At 40.8% G+C, this 14,677-nt stretch overlaps 1 protein-coding gene across 8 annotated transcripts in view; it reads right to left on the bottom strand.

The window, feature by feature from the left end:
- LOC122833698 (calcium-dependent secretion activator 1) overlaps nucleotides 1–14,677 on the bottom strand; it is an 82,871-nt gene that overhangs the window by 56,251 nt on the left and 11,943 nt on the right. For all 8 annotated transcript variants that reach the window (XR_006371029.1, XM_044121486.1, XM_044121491.1 and 5 more), the window contains exons 9-11: nucleotides 7,490–7,598; nucleotides 5,682–5,894; nucleotides 842–978 (exon numbers count right to left, since the gene is read on the bottom strand). Coding sequence is in view for 7 of the 8 variants with exons in the window: in XM_044121486.1 (XP_043977421.1) it covers nucleotides 842–978; nucleotides 5,682–5,894; nucleotides 7,490–7,598 (459 nt within the window). In the remaining variant the exon portion in view is untranslated. The remainder of the gene's footprint in view (nucleotides 1–841; nucleotides 979–5,681; nucleotides 5,895–7,489; nucleotides 7,599–14,677) is intronic.

Genomic DNA, 14,677 nt, shown 5'->3' with positions numbered 1-14,677 from the left:
AAAACTTTCACATTTCTTATCTCTGTGAGTCCAAGAACTCCAGCAGACAAAACGTTTCAGTTGGAGAAAAAGGCTCAACACTAAAGATGTTCGTTTTTATTTTTTATTTCCCCTCCAGGGGGTCTTTTGTGGGCTCTAGTGTCCCTTATTCAAAGGTAGGCTGACAGGAGGGGGGGAAGACATGTGGCAAGGGTCGGCCGGGTCCGGGAATCGAACCCGCGACCACCGCGTCAAGGACTGAAGGCCTCCAAATGTGGGTCGCGGTATCCTCTACGCCACCACAGCACGCCCACTAAAGATGTTCTTAAAATCCCATGGGTCTGGAGCATTGTTTTAAAGGTAGAGTGTGAAATTCATAAAGTCAAATTTAGCCTACCGCTAGCCTCCTACCAAATAAGATGGCAGAAACTGAATCAGAAGCTCCTTCAACAAATTGCTGGTTTAAAGAAGTGGAGACTTAAACCACATGGTTATTTCTGCTTATGTATTTTTACGTTTTCCTCTAATGGATTTTTTTTGTTTTCAGTTTAAAAAGGGTTGATAGTCGGCATATTTTTAAAAAAAGAACCTTCAATTTTGGCATGAATGTTTTGACAAATGAGAAGTAAATCATGAATTTAATTGAACTATTAATTGAATTATTAATATCTCATCATCCACCGATGCCCCTCCTCCACATACGACCTCTCTTTAATCTAGTCCAGTCTATTATCCTGACAGGCTGAGGTTCAATCTTAGACTTTAATAATGAGACCTGATTTACCCCATCTTGCTTTGGTTTTACTACCTTTGTTTTGTCCATTCAACTGGATCCAAAAGCCTGAAAAACTGTTTTCCTTACCAGGCAGGAGTAGGAGTCATTTAGTCTGTGGTCCAAGGTGAGTCGTTGCACTGACTCAAACAGGGAGGCGTGGTCAAAGTTACACGGGTTGGCCGAGATGAACTCATCCATGCCGTGCTTTTGGGCTCGGTCAGCATCTGAGTGCAATTTCGCAGCAAAACCGTCCGATGAGCAAATTGGCAGGAATAAAGAAACAGAAAGAGATGACAAATGTCAGAAGCTGGCAAAATTAAGCGAGCACCATCACCTTAGATCATCATGCTTCAACACAATCATCAATGATGTCAGGAACCATAGCTTTATAAATAGATGAAAAATAACAACAATAAAAGCTCTTTATGCATTTATTGTAAAAACTCTGCTTTATTACACTGGGTGAAACAGAAACGCACCAATTGAAGTTTTCCAGCAGATTACCGATCTTTAAGAAAAGCCTTTAAAAATTCAAACTTTGACTGATAATTTTTTTTTGTCTGAACGGAGCAAGAAAGTTGCAGAGTTGGCAACCGTGGGATGGGACTACAAACTGCAGACATGACCTGGTGGGCGGGGCTAACAGTCAAACCTCTCTCACAGGTGAACAGAAGAGGACAGTGGTTGATTTTTAGATCTTTGCTGAGGCAGATGAGATCAGGGGATAAGATCGGCTTCACATGTAAGTATCGGCCGATTGCCCATCTCCCAAAATTCGGGAAATCGGCACCAATTCATTGGCTGGCCGACAAATTTGTGCACCCGTGGAGTAAAAGCTTTTGCATATATGAAGGACTAATCAGGGCTATCAGTTCTAAAGATTTATTTTCTGACTCATCTTAAGCGAAACAGAAATATCCTAATCTAGCTTCATTTTCAAATCAAACACAATCCCAGTATTAATCTGGATCACTCAGAGGAGGACATTTATGTGACCCATATTGATTCTACTGTAGGTTTCTTATGAGTATCACTAGTTTGGACTAATCAGGCAGGAAGATATTCAGAATTTCAGGAGGAAACTGTCATTTTGAAATCCCCACATGTTCAGTTTCGATGCAAAACACCGGTTCTGACTCCGCATTGGACAGATCCTCTGCATTCCAAGTGCTGGACGCAGGCGGCGGGTGGGAGGGGACCACAGCTGCTGCCGCTGTGCTGCTGGCATGCTGCTTCACTGCATGGCTGATGTCAACAACGCACAAGTCCGCAAGACCAAGAAGACCGGACCTGTGAGAACCTGAAGGATTACAGGCACTGACAGCCACCTGTGCAACAACAGCTCAGTAAAACTACCAGCTGGACTTTTCATTCCAGAGCAGAGTGGTTTTGTATCTGGGCTTCTAACAGCTGGCCTGTACAGACAACGCAGGGCCGGGATACATTCATATCGCCTTAAATCAACAACAAAACGATCTGTAATTTTAAAACAGTCGTTTTCTTCATCTTAAGATTGTCACGTCATTTGCTTTTGTTTTTGTCCGGGACAGTTACTCTGGTCTGGCACATTGCAGGAAATGTTTCAGATGAATCAACACAGAAGATCCACCACATGCAAATATAGCAGTGGCTTAGTGTGTGAATTCATATGAAACTGCCCTTACAAAAAAATCCCATGAAAACCACATGTGGAAATGTGTGAATCACATGTGATTTTACCACAAAACGTTCCAAAATCACACGTATTCATGTGCTTTCACATGTGATTCACATCATTCACATGTAAAAATCACATGTGACTTTCACATTTCATGGGATTTTTTTGTAAGGGTGCTGGGATATTTTTTTCAGACTCAACTTATTTGAAACGGTGAAAGTCAGTGAAAAATACATGCTGCTTTATTTTTCCTATTATTTTGATTTCGAACATGATAGAAGTATAGAACCACACACGTGAACAAGGAGAGCAAAATAAATATTTTTGCTCCACAATAATCTTAACATGCTCGAAAAGCAAAAGGCATAAGTAAGAAGGGTATGAATTCCTACGCCATAAACTCATACAATATTTTCAGATGGATCTTTATTACTAAATCAAAATAAATAAACAGGTTAATTAATTTCCCATTTTATCTGGGTTTACATATGTCTCAATATGTATATATTGAGACATATATACATATTGTATATAGGCTATATGTATATATATATACATATATATATATATATATACATATTGTGCTTTTTGATCAAACACAATCAAAAATTGTTTGATTTACAGTCAAACAATTTTTTTTATCCAATTGATCCTGATTACCTAACAACACATTCAGGATCAGTTCATTATTCAAATCCCTTAGAATCTATGAAACATTTTTATTTTTTATTTTTTTTATTGTCATCGGGGGTCTGTTGCATACTTCCCTGTTTGTCCAAAGTGACAGTGACAAAGTCAGAAAGTTTTAGTTGGAGGATCGTTTGAATTCAGTCCTGAATGGACAGCAGACACAGGCTCTCCCCCAGTTAGCGCACACCGAGGGTCGACGTGAGCAGAGGTTATACTTAGCTACACAGCAATCAGGAGATTTGTCAGCCAACGTCCTCTTCACTGCCTATCGAAAACACCCCAGCTGTCAGTCAACAAGCAAAACAATGAGCTGGAAGCTGATTTTGTCCCCTAAACAAGTCGCTGCACCCCACCCCGGTACCCTCCCCGCCCCCTTAAAAATCAAAAAAGGTGACATTGTGGTGCCCCTTTGGTTTGTAGCTGGTGGGCTGTCAGGTCTATTTGATGTGAGTGAGAGGGAGTGGAGGCGGGAGGGCTGGACAGTAACATGCAGTGACATTAGTCACCCCCGTCCGTCTGGGCTGGAGAAGGATGGCCCTGGCAATGATTGATGGATGATATTCATTTATAGATCCGACGAAGACAAACTGAGGGGCTGTGTCCCGGACTTGGCTTTGGTCAATCACAAACATTCTGCACTATTTCAAGCCTGGCTTGCTTTTTTTTCTTTTGATGGACCACTCATTTCACGAAAAAGTAAAAGAAATTCCAGGTTGTTCAGTTATGACGGTAGAAAATGTCCATTTAAATGGTGAAAATGGTGAGAATGAATGTTTACATGAACAAGGCTTTTTGAATCCTCATCAGTGGACCGTTTCAACCTGCATGGCTTTGATGTCATTCAGTCCAGTTTCAGTGCTCACTCCAATACTGCAGACTGAACCCAGACCTGAACATTCAGAGGCACAGAAAGGCAGTTACAAAGCCAGCCTTCTGGTTTGTCCTTCACCAGAAGAACATTTCTGGGGTTAAAGGACTAATATCCCAGCAAGATTCAGAGAAACATAGATTGGCATAGATTGATTCTGGTCCGGACTGAAATTCCATCACTTCTCTTTATTTTGCCACTTCAAAGTAATGTTTTTGTTTGTCTGTTTATTCTGTTATATTTATGTCATGTAAAGCATTTTGAGCTGCCTTGTTGTTGAAATGTGCAGTATAAATTGACTGACTTGACGTATTCCCTGGTCAATCATACAACTTCTCTGAGACAGACATCATAGTCTGTCTGCAATACCAGACAGACTATGATGTCTGTCAGACACATAAAATGTTTATGACCTTCAGATTTTACTCTTGTTATGTAAATGTATTCATATTGAGAGACATCTATCTCTACATTCTTAAAGTAAATGCTGGATGTTTATTACTCAACATTTCGAAAGCCAACAAAATGTGATTCTTTCCACGGTCTTTACATAAATCAAGAAAACACTGCAGCAGAAACACTACTTTCCTTATTGTCACAAAAGCTACAGTACAGCTGTAATCTTCTTCCGAAGTGTCAAAGCAAAACTGTCAACGTAGGAAATGGAAACTGTAAAGCTCAATTTCACATGTACACAGCGAAGCTTTCAGCGTTGTCTTTATTGTTGCAATGTTTCAGTGTTGGTGGGGAAGTCGGCGGCCGGGTGTCAGAGGCGACCTGATCTTCTATTATTGCACTGATACACGTGCGAACTGACACGCACTTATTTGGTAACATTGAGCGAATGCTGCCCAATTTAATTGTGTGGCAACCACACTGTATTATTCATGACCTGGCACTTTTAACTTAGTAATTACCAGCTGCTGGGTCTCAGTGGGACTCTAGTGGTTGTGTCAAAAACAGCTCTCTCAATAAATTCACTTACGCAAACGCAGGAGTATTTCTTCATGAGCCGACCTGCTTTTATTTCTCTTTTATGTGTATGCTCTTTGGACTATTACCAAAAAAAGAAAAAAAATCCCCTCTGTCCCCCCTCATCGCTGTTCCATGTGTAACATTTGCTGAATCCTGTTTCCTGTTTGACATTGATGTAGCATCTGCCACGCAGCACAAACAAATACCAATAAAAAGGTGAGAACAGGCCACATAAAGCCATATCCACTCTGACTCAACGCTGAATGTTTTTTAGTGTGTACTATATGTAGCACAATACTTAAACCGGGTTGAAGGGTGAGTGTTGGGCATCAAAAGGTGCACAGAGAGAGAAGATTGAAGGAAGTAGTTACTGTTAAATCCAGATACAGCAGGGTTAGAGTGTACAAGAAGAGGAAAGAGAGCAAAAATTAAAGAGAGAAGCAAAGCCACTGACTAACAAGCCAATGGCTAATAACATGGAAGTGGCAAATGAGGGGGAAAAAAAACAATTAGGTGCTGAAACTGAAAGTGCTGAAAACAGACAACATCTTATGGCCTGCACCCATAAGACGCGGTTCAGGATGGGCTGAAAACCTCACAACAACTAAAAAGCTTTCAAGTGGTTCAACATAAACGTGCTTACTGATTGCTGAGTTTGGATATTATACACATAATAGACATGAATGTTTAACCCCCCGCCCAAAAAAAAAACAAAACCCCGACAAAAATAAACTTACAGAACTGGGATATGGGCGCATCGAGTTGCGGGGCAGTGCCGCCCCTGGAATTCAGCTTCTGGACCTGGGTAGGGGGCACCGGCTTGTGGGACTGACCAGTGGCTCTGTACATGGCCTGCACCCATAAGATGCGGTCCTGCTCGTCATCGCTGGCAAATATCACAGTGTCGCCCTCTTTCACAGCGTTGAAGAACGTCCGGCCGCCGTCCAGACCTGAAAAATGGCCAGAAGCATTCAGAAGGTGGCAGCAGCGTTATTCGTATAACAGCTGGTTTTGTCACTGCAAAAACTAAATGGTAAATGGACTGAACTTATATAGCGCTTTTCCAGTCATTTTGACCACTCAAAGCACTTTACATTAGAGTCACATTCACCCAGTCACACTCACAAACACACACACATTTATACACCGATACGCAGATCGGTAGGCAATTTTGGGGTTAAGTGCCTTGCCGAGGGGCACATTGACATGTGGAAGCTGGAATCGAACCTACAACCATCCGATCACAAGACGACTACCGTACTCTACCATAGAGCCACAGTCACCCCATAAACTAATACTCATGAATACTTGAGACCACCTCATAAAATGCTTCAACCTGCCAATTTTAATTGCACAAACACCAATTATACTTTAGTGTTCTTTAATTTGCAACACAAAACATGAAATAAGAGAATAATCTGATCATCACAGTTACTTCATCGCTGCAAGGAAACAAGGCGGCAACATAGCTCAGCGTGCCTTTGGCCTTACATTACTCAATTACTCACTGGAACAATACTTTTATATCTTAATTATGTAATTTTCAATGATTTTATACATGGAAGCAACAATTGAGCTCAGCTAATTTTGAAACAAGCCTGTTTTATATTCACAAAGAACAGATTGATACCTGTTCTGTTCTGTGTAAATAAAGCTGGTTAGCTTCACTCCTAACGTGTCCTGTAGAAAACCTGAACAAATATCAATGGATTCAGACTGGATCCACTGTGAAAACTGTATTTATCTCCAAATATACGTAGCTGGCAGAAGTCTGTTGGGATGTAAATTAGAACAATTCACTTTGGGGGGGGGGTTGTCGATATGGAGGCTTAGAAAATGTTAAGAGCTTATCTGTTTTTAAAGCTTCATTGTGAGAACAAATTTGATAAATATGTTCTCAGCACATCTCTCCAGGGCAGACATAGTTAAGATTTACTTGTTGAGGTACAGGACATGTAAAGTCAGACTGCCAGACTGGACACACTACATACTACACAATATGTTTAACTTAATAAATGATACATTTACCAGGGATGGGCAATCCTGGTCCTGGAGGGTCAGTGTCCTGCAACTCTTAGAGTCTCCCTGGTCCAACACACCTGAATCCAACAGCTGAATCTCCTCCTCAGTGCAGTCAGGTTCTCCAGAGTCCTGCTAATGACCTCATTATTTGAGTCCAGTGTGTTGAAGTAGAGACACATCTAAAGGTTGCAGGAGACCGGCCCTCCAGGCCTGGAGTTCCCCACCTAATAATTATGTTCTTCTAACGCTTTTAAAATCAGTTTACTTTTAAACCTTGGCAGACGGCCCCTATTTTCAGACCGTTTAAATCGAAAGAGCCGTGCATGTGCCGATACGTTAATTTTCAATACAGAGCAATGCAGGGTTCCAGTTGGTGCTGCATATTATTCCTCTAATCTTTAGATTGTATGTTTTATTATTATTATTATTATTATTATTATTATTATTATTATTATTATTATTGCTGTTGTTGTTGTTACAGCAGTGCCCCGTCTAGCTGTTGGTTGGTCTTGGCTTGTCTCACCTGGCTGAGGGTCGGTGTAGTCCACAGTGTAGCCGTCCAGCTGCAGAAGCTCCACCGGCTCAGCCTTCTTCTCTCTATAGCTGCACATCGCAAAAGTGTACTGGCTCACCTACACCAGTTAAACACATGGAGAACATGGTCTCTTAGCAGTTAGTCCAATTCACAGGTCAGAAAACCGTTATGCTATATAATTACCCAATCACATATAACAATAGTGAAAGCAAAGGACAAACAAGACAGAACACTCACCAATATTCATTTAATTTTTAAACAATGATTGTAACATACTCATGTTAAATCCTACTGGCGAGATGCAAAGTCTTACGTATTTTTTCTCTAGTTTCTAATAAAAATATCTCAGAACACTTGAAATAAGACAAAACTAACCGACAAGTAACTTTTCAACAAAGTATCACATTTTTTCTATTATAACCTTGGATCTATGATTTTATTGGAGTGACAAATTCCAAGTATTTCTAAATCTATACTAATAATAGATTACTTAGTTAGTAATCTATTATTATGATATTATTTTACAACACAGTTCCACATTTGTTTTTAGGATAGCATCTTGCACGGTACTGTATGAATGACACAGATATGAAAACATGTGTTTCTTGCAGTGTGAGAAATAATACACGTGTGAATGTGTTCCTACAGGGTGCGGCGGTGGCATTAACAGGTTGGCACTCGTGTATGAGGTTATTACAGATTTTTTTTTTTTTTTTTTTTACTTAGGCATTGCCTGAAGTCTGAGGTGACAAATACAGGGTAAGGCTAACCATGTAACAGTGTTAATGAAAGCTTCGGAGGTTTGGAAGTGGAAGATCAGCAGCCCAAGCCTTTTTATTTATTTTTAATCAAAGCAATGAAAACTTTGCAAAGCTGGTTTTACCAACTAAATAAGTTAACTTGCCAACCTATTAAATGTAGATGTGTAGAAATAATTAGCTCCTTTAAATCCACCCATCCATGCAGACATGCATTTTATATAGACAAAATACTACAAAATAAGTTGAAATATTAAAACACAATGTTATTATTTATTTAAAGTGGAGAATTAATATTTCTGGTGACTTCTACATGGAATGAAAAGAAACAGCGAAGATGTCACGCATGTTAAGAAGTGATTTTGTAGAGTCTACATCCAGTTTAGGCAAAGACTAATGTAAAACGCAATCCAGCTTTATCTACAAACCACTTTAAATTACCACAGAAAACCATAAAAAGAAATACAATGCTTTAAAAACAACATTTAAATAACCAATGCAGATGCATTTCACTGACTGTGGCTCCAGTAATATGGACAATAAAATGACCCAATAGCACATAAGGTATGATCTATTTGCTAAAACTTGCAGCAAGTGGTCAAGTGTGTGAATTGTAATCTGTGAAAGTGACACATGGCTTTCAGATGTTTTTTGTCACCATTTTAAAACAAGAAAATATTCCGTTTGATGCGATCCCTGCGTTGAACGTTAAAAAAATGGAGTCATCTATTGTGCCTCGAGTCTTTAAGGCACAATATTATGTGTTTTTCAGGTACATAGTGCCATTTTATAGCGCACTCAAATAATTATGTTAATTTCAATTGTTAAGTAAATACCATATATCAAATATGGCTTAAAAGAGAATATACGTCTCAATTTAACACCTTGAAATTGGGCCTCCTGCCCTTTATGCAGCTCTCCTTTATTAACCCTTTAACCAAGTTTTTACCACTGCTGCACTGAGAAGCAGCTGGTATGATAAGCTCAGCAGATGTGCAGCTCCACCAGGTGTTTGCTAATTCCTGCTGGCTAGTCTGAAGGAGCCGAGTGGTGCAGTCGCAGGGGAAAAGACTCTGTGAGGCAGAAGCTTGGAAACTGCAGCTCCAATGAGGAGCTGAGCCTCGCTGCACCCAGACATTTTGCACAGCTTAATTGTTGCTACGGGTGATTCAAGGATTTCTCAAACATGCATGAATAGAATCAAGGCAACGCTGCAGGTGTGTTTCTGATGAGGGAATAACATTGTAACATGATGTAAAGTTCACAAAGGTCAATTTTACATAATAATGACTCTTGAAGACACTTTAGTAGCATATTTAGTACAGCTTCCACATTTATTCCCCAGGAGGAAATTTAGAAAATCAGCAGAAAAGCACACAATTTGGGTGCAAATAGAAGCAAATAAAGAAACTAATATCCTGAAACTAATATCATTACAATATGGGGAAGAAGCTAATGTCATTAATTCTTCCAGAATGTGTTCTGGGTTTGTGAGCAGATGTGTGTTTAAGGTGAGTGGTCATTCCCTATACAAACCCATAAACTCCTTCAGCAGAAAAATGTGTTCTATTGTTGACTTGGGGCTCCTCCTGTAGTCTGCTGCTTGTGTTCAACGTCAACATTTCAGCCACAACTACAATATATTTCCTTTAAAGTTGCTGAGGACTGAACACAGGGCCGGTCTAAGCATTTTCAGGTCCCTACGCAAATTTTTATTTGGGGACCCCCCATACTAACACGTCAACGTCAGATGCTTTGTCATTCCTAAGCTACTCTATGCGTGCAACATACTGTACCTACTATCATTAGCATAATTAATAATTGACTAATGTCATATCAGCGATCCCTGAGACCCAAAAGATTTTGAAATGCAAAGTGGTATTTTTGGAGAGCTATATTATTTTAACTATTTTAAAGTAACACCAGCAAATAAACACAAAATTTACAGTAAAAGTTAAGTTTGATATATTCTATTTTTCCAACAGCAGAGATTAACCATTATTTGTGTAACAACTACAAAAAGAATATAGAAATTGATTTTTCACCTGCAATTGCATTTAGTTTGTAATTTTTTTAAATATGCTTTGGGCTCTTGGTGACTCCTAAAAACAGCCGCTTTACTCACATACATACACCTCAACCGCAAACCTCAACAGCACACTGATATAGCTGGGTATAAATCTTTCCCTGAATGTCCACTCAGAACCGTCCACTCAGAACCGTCCACTCAGAACCGTCCACTCAGAACCGTCCACTCAGTACCGTCCACACAGTACCGTCCACACAGTACCGTCCACACAGTACCGTCCACACAGTACCGTCCACACAGTACCGTCCACACAGTACCGTCCACTCAGTACCGTCCACTCAGAACCGTCCACTCAGTACCGTCCACACAGTACCGTCCACACAGTACCGTCCACACAGAACCGTCCACTCAGAACCGTCCACTCAGAACCGTCCACTCAGAACCGTCCACTCAGAACCGTCCACTCAGAACCGTCCACACAGTACTGCCCACACAGAACTGGCCCACTCAGACCGGCCCACTCAGTACTGGCCCACTCAGAACCGTCCACTCAGAACCGTCCACTCAGAACCGTCCACTCAGAACCGTCCACTCAGAACCGTCCACTCAGAACCGTCCACACAGTACCGTTCTGAGCCCAAATATCCTGGAGGGTTTTTCCTGTAAAAGTCAGTTAGTTGTTTCAATCCAAAACCTTTCAACGGTTACGCAGCTAGAGGGATTTCATCAAATGGAAAATTTGATACTGTTCACTGGTCTTGTTAGAAATGCAACCGTTTATGAACTGATATCTGACACTTGAACTGCATTTTAATTGGTTCAAACTAGATACAACGTTACACAAAATCACTGCAATCTGTTGGCTGTAAATACAAAGATGATGGGATTTTTTTTTTCTTTTTTTGAACCAGTTGACATTAGTGCAGTTTGCCAGTTACGCCAGACTATCGTCAAGAACCGTCGAGCGTGGCCAGTCGGCTGCTGTTGCCTTGACTACTGCCACGAGTGGCAGCTCTCACTCTTGCTCCTGCCACACTCTGTGTGTTTGCGTGGTAGCGAGTGTGTGTGCAAAGTTAGGTGGGGGACGGGGTGGCTGGTTATATGTTGGGTTTCCCTTGTGCTGGTGACAACTGAGATTCTCTAAGCCAGTACTGATGACACCTAAGGCCATCATGGAAGAAGCTGGACTAACTCTGCAGCAGCTCCCTGGCCTCCAGGACCCCACAGAGGCAAATCTAAAGTACTCTGCCACCCCCTCACTGCACCCCTCCTCACCACCACCACCATCCACACACACACACACACACGCACACACACCCTAAAACACACAGTTTCCTGTCAGTCTGCTTTTCCCACTCACACTCGCTCAGCTGTCAGTCAGCTAAAATGAAGATGAAGAATTAGAACATAAGGAGGAGTAGTTCCTATGATACATTTAAGGGTATTGCGATGTTAACATAATTGTTTTTATAAACTGTCTCTTAATGTTTTACTGTAAAGTATAGAAAAAAAGAAAAGCTTTTCCTTTTTAGCAACATCTAATTTTATTGTGGGAAATTTCAGGCAAAAAACAGAAGGTATAACATCACTGACACTGCTATACTTGGGGTGTTTATGAAGGTTCAAAACTATTGAAAACATAATAAGAATTAATTTTAACTCACAAAAAGATCGGATGGCAATCAACAGGTGAGTGACAAAAACAATTTTGTCTACGTCCTGAATCTGCTACAAAACGCCATCCCACAATCACTTCAAATAAGGACTTCAATGTATAAGAGCCAAGTCTTCTGTCTTACACCATCATCTCATCTTATGTATCTGGAAAGAATAGATTGAGATCTTGCACATAAATAAACATATTCCACTACCTTGTAGAAGATATTTTTAAGCATGTTGTTCTTTGACCAGTTTTCTCTTCTGTTTGTTGTTGTTGTTGTTGTTGTACTTACAGCTATATTGAGAACCAGTCTCAGCATTTAACTTTGAGCGGTTAACTTTTTTACTGTCAATTGTATTGTTTTTTTCTTTTTCTGCTGTTACGAAATCACCTTATGACAACTGCATGGATCATTTTAGTACTAACCTGCCAAAATTGCAAACTATCAAGCTCCAAAATACTAAATCAAATTTAAAGAAACATTTCCTGTCGCCTGCGACAGACTGGCAACCTGTTCAGGGTGACCCCGCCTGAGCCGCCTCTCACCCGGAACATTAGCTGAAATAGACACCAGCACCTCCCGACCCCATTAGGGACAAGAGTGTAAGAAAATGGATGGATGGATTTCAAGTTGCAGTACGGTGCAGCCAAACTGTCAGACAGACAGAACAAGCCTCACCACGGGGTGTGAAGCAAAGAGCTGCAATTAAAATGCAGGATGTCCCCCACCAACCAAACATTTGAAGAATGTTGGTTAGTCAAGATGTAGGAGAGGAAATACTGCCCTTAAATACAGTTGACTCCCCCTGGTGGTCATTTTTATGTTGAGGTGCCCCCCCACCTCTCCTGTTTTAAATTCACTATATAAAAACATGCAATAACTCCATTTTTTTAGCGGGCAGAGAGAAATTTGGGGTATTTTCACACCCCTGTTATCTGTGATTTGGGGTTGTAGGCTGGAATGAGAAGCAGGCCAGGTGATTGGGGGGGGGTGGGGCTGTACTGCGGTTGGGCATTGGGTCCAGAGGGTCAGCTGTGGCTGGGCCTGGCACTTCGGTTCTCTGGAGGTCGTTTGGATTTTGAGCATGGTTGGTGCGTTTGGGCGCCTGCGGGTCTGTGGTGTGGGATTGGTGGACATCAGGTGTTTGGTTGGTTATGCCGGCGTTCCTTCACTGCTTCTCCTGCTGCTCTGGCCCCCAGCCTGGAGCCACCTGTGGTCACAGTCGGGTACGGTGTATAGTGCACCTTGTGACAGTGTTTGTGTAAGCTGCTAGAAGTGCAGTATAGGCTGTGGCTGCTGTGTGGTTCCCCAGGAGTTCTCCTTTGCTCCCTTTGGTGTAGGATTGGCAGCTGTCCCTGCAGTGATCCTCCAGGGACTCCCGTGCTCCAGGGGACCTCTGGATGTCTGTGACTCCAATTTTCCCAATGCCTTCCTTGGGTCTAGCCTGACATTGTCTTCCTGCGCTATTCCATTCGACTCAAATCTCACCTGCAGCACAGTCTAGGCTTTCTCTGATCAACTTGGATTCCTCCAGTAGAATTTCAACCGGGCTAATCAGAGAACAGAAGGAGAAATTGTGAAATATGACGTTGACTTTCTGCTGTTACTGTAGTTTTAGCAATAGCAGAGGAGGAACTGAACAAAGCCACTGTTGGTCATTCTTCCAAATATTGAATTAACATTAACAGACGCCTCGTTCAGATCGGCCCTTCTCTCTACACAGTGGAGGATGATTGCTTACAGAGCAGACAACGTCTGCTAAGATTCAAATTGTTGAACTGGGGAATTACATACGTCACGGGTAAACGTTAGCAATTGGGAAAAATTTTAAACTTAAACACAGTTCACGACTCCAGGAAGCAATTGTTTCTCAAAAGCCAAAAGTCCAAACCTTCTGTACAAAGCAAAGCGTAGAAAATGAGCTGGTTTTTACCAGGATACCTTGATGAGTCCTAGGGGCCCAGTTTGTGGTTCTTCTCATGCATTGTAGAACTTTGTCATGGAGAAATATCATGTACACAAGTGTGCTCACACACACGTACGTACACAAAGAGTTGTCTAGATTTAAAGGTTTACAGAGACACTTTGTTGGGCAGTTTTTGCCTCTAAATACATATTGCATGAATTAGTACCGTGTACTAATTCATCACAGTTTCAGTGATGGTGTTGGCGTTGTTAAATATGCATGTATAGTTTTCTAAGTTCTCTGTTTTTATCCCTCTCTTTCTACATTGTAGAACCAGACTTCTACAATGTTACTTTCTACGCTGTATATACTTCTTTCTTTTCTCTCTTGTGCTTTTATCTCTTCTTTTTCATTAAAACATTTTCTGCGTTTTATTTTTTACCCCTTTTCTTTTCTGTCTCCTTGTCCATTTCATTTGAAATAAACCCAATGCAATAACATTTTTGTAAATATATCAAGAGGAGCACTGTAACGAAGGTCAGAATGATCCACTTGAGAAAGCAAATCAGTTTGACTTCACCTTGTTTTGTTTTGAGTTGTTTTTTTACACTGGACATATAAAAAAATAAAAATAAAAACATATACAATATGCAACATCATGAACCTTGCCACTGTTAGAAATAGCTAACAAGAAGAAATAAAATTTAAAAATTACCGGTGACCTTTTAACAATGAATATTGCCTTTGAAAGCTTTTATAAGATAACACATTTGCATCAAACAAATTGTGTAATCAATAAAGCTCTTGAATTTTTGGTGGCCA

Source organism: Gambusia affinis, linkage group LG07 (genome assembly GCF_019740435.1).
Source record: "Gambusia affinis linkage group LG07, SWU_Gaff_1.0, whole genome shotgun sequence".
Classification (NCBI taxonomy): domain Eukaryota; kingdom Metazoa; phylum Chordata; class Actinopteri; order Cyprinodontiformes; family Poeciliidae; genus Gambusia; species Gambusia affinis.
This window is presented reverse-complemented; position numbering and strand designations above follow the sequence as displayed.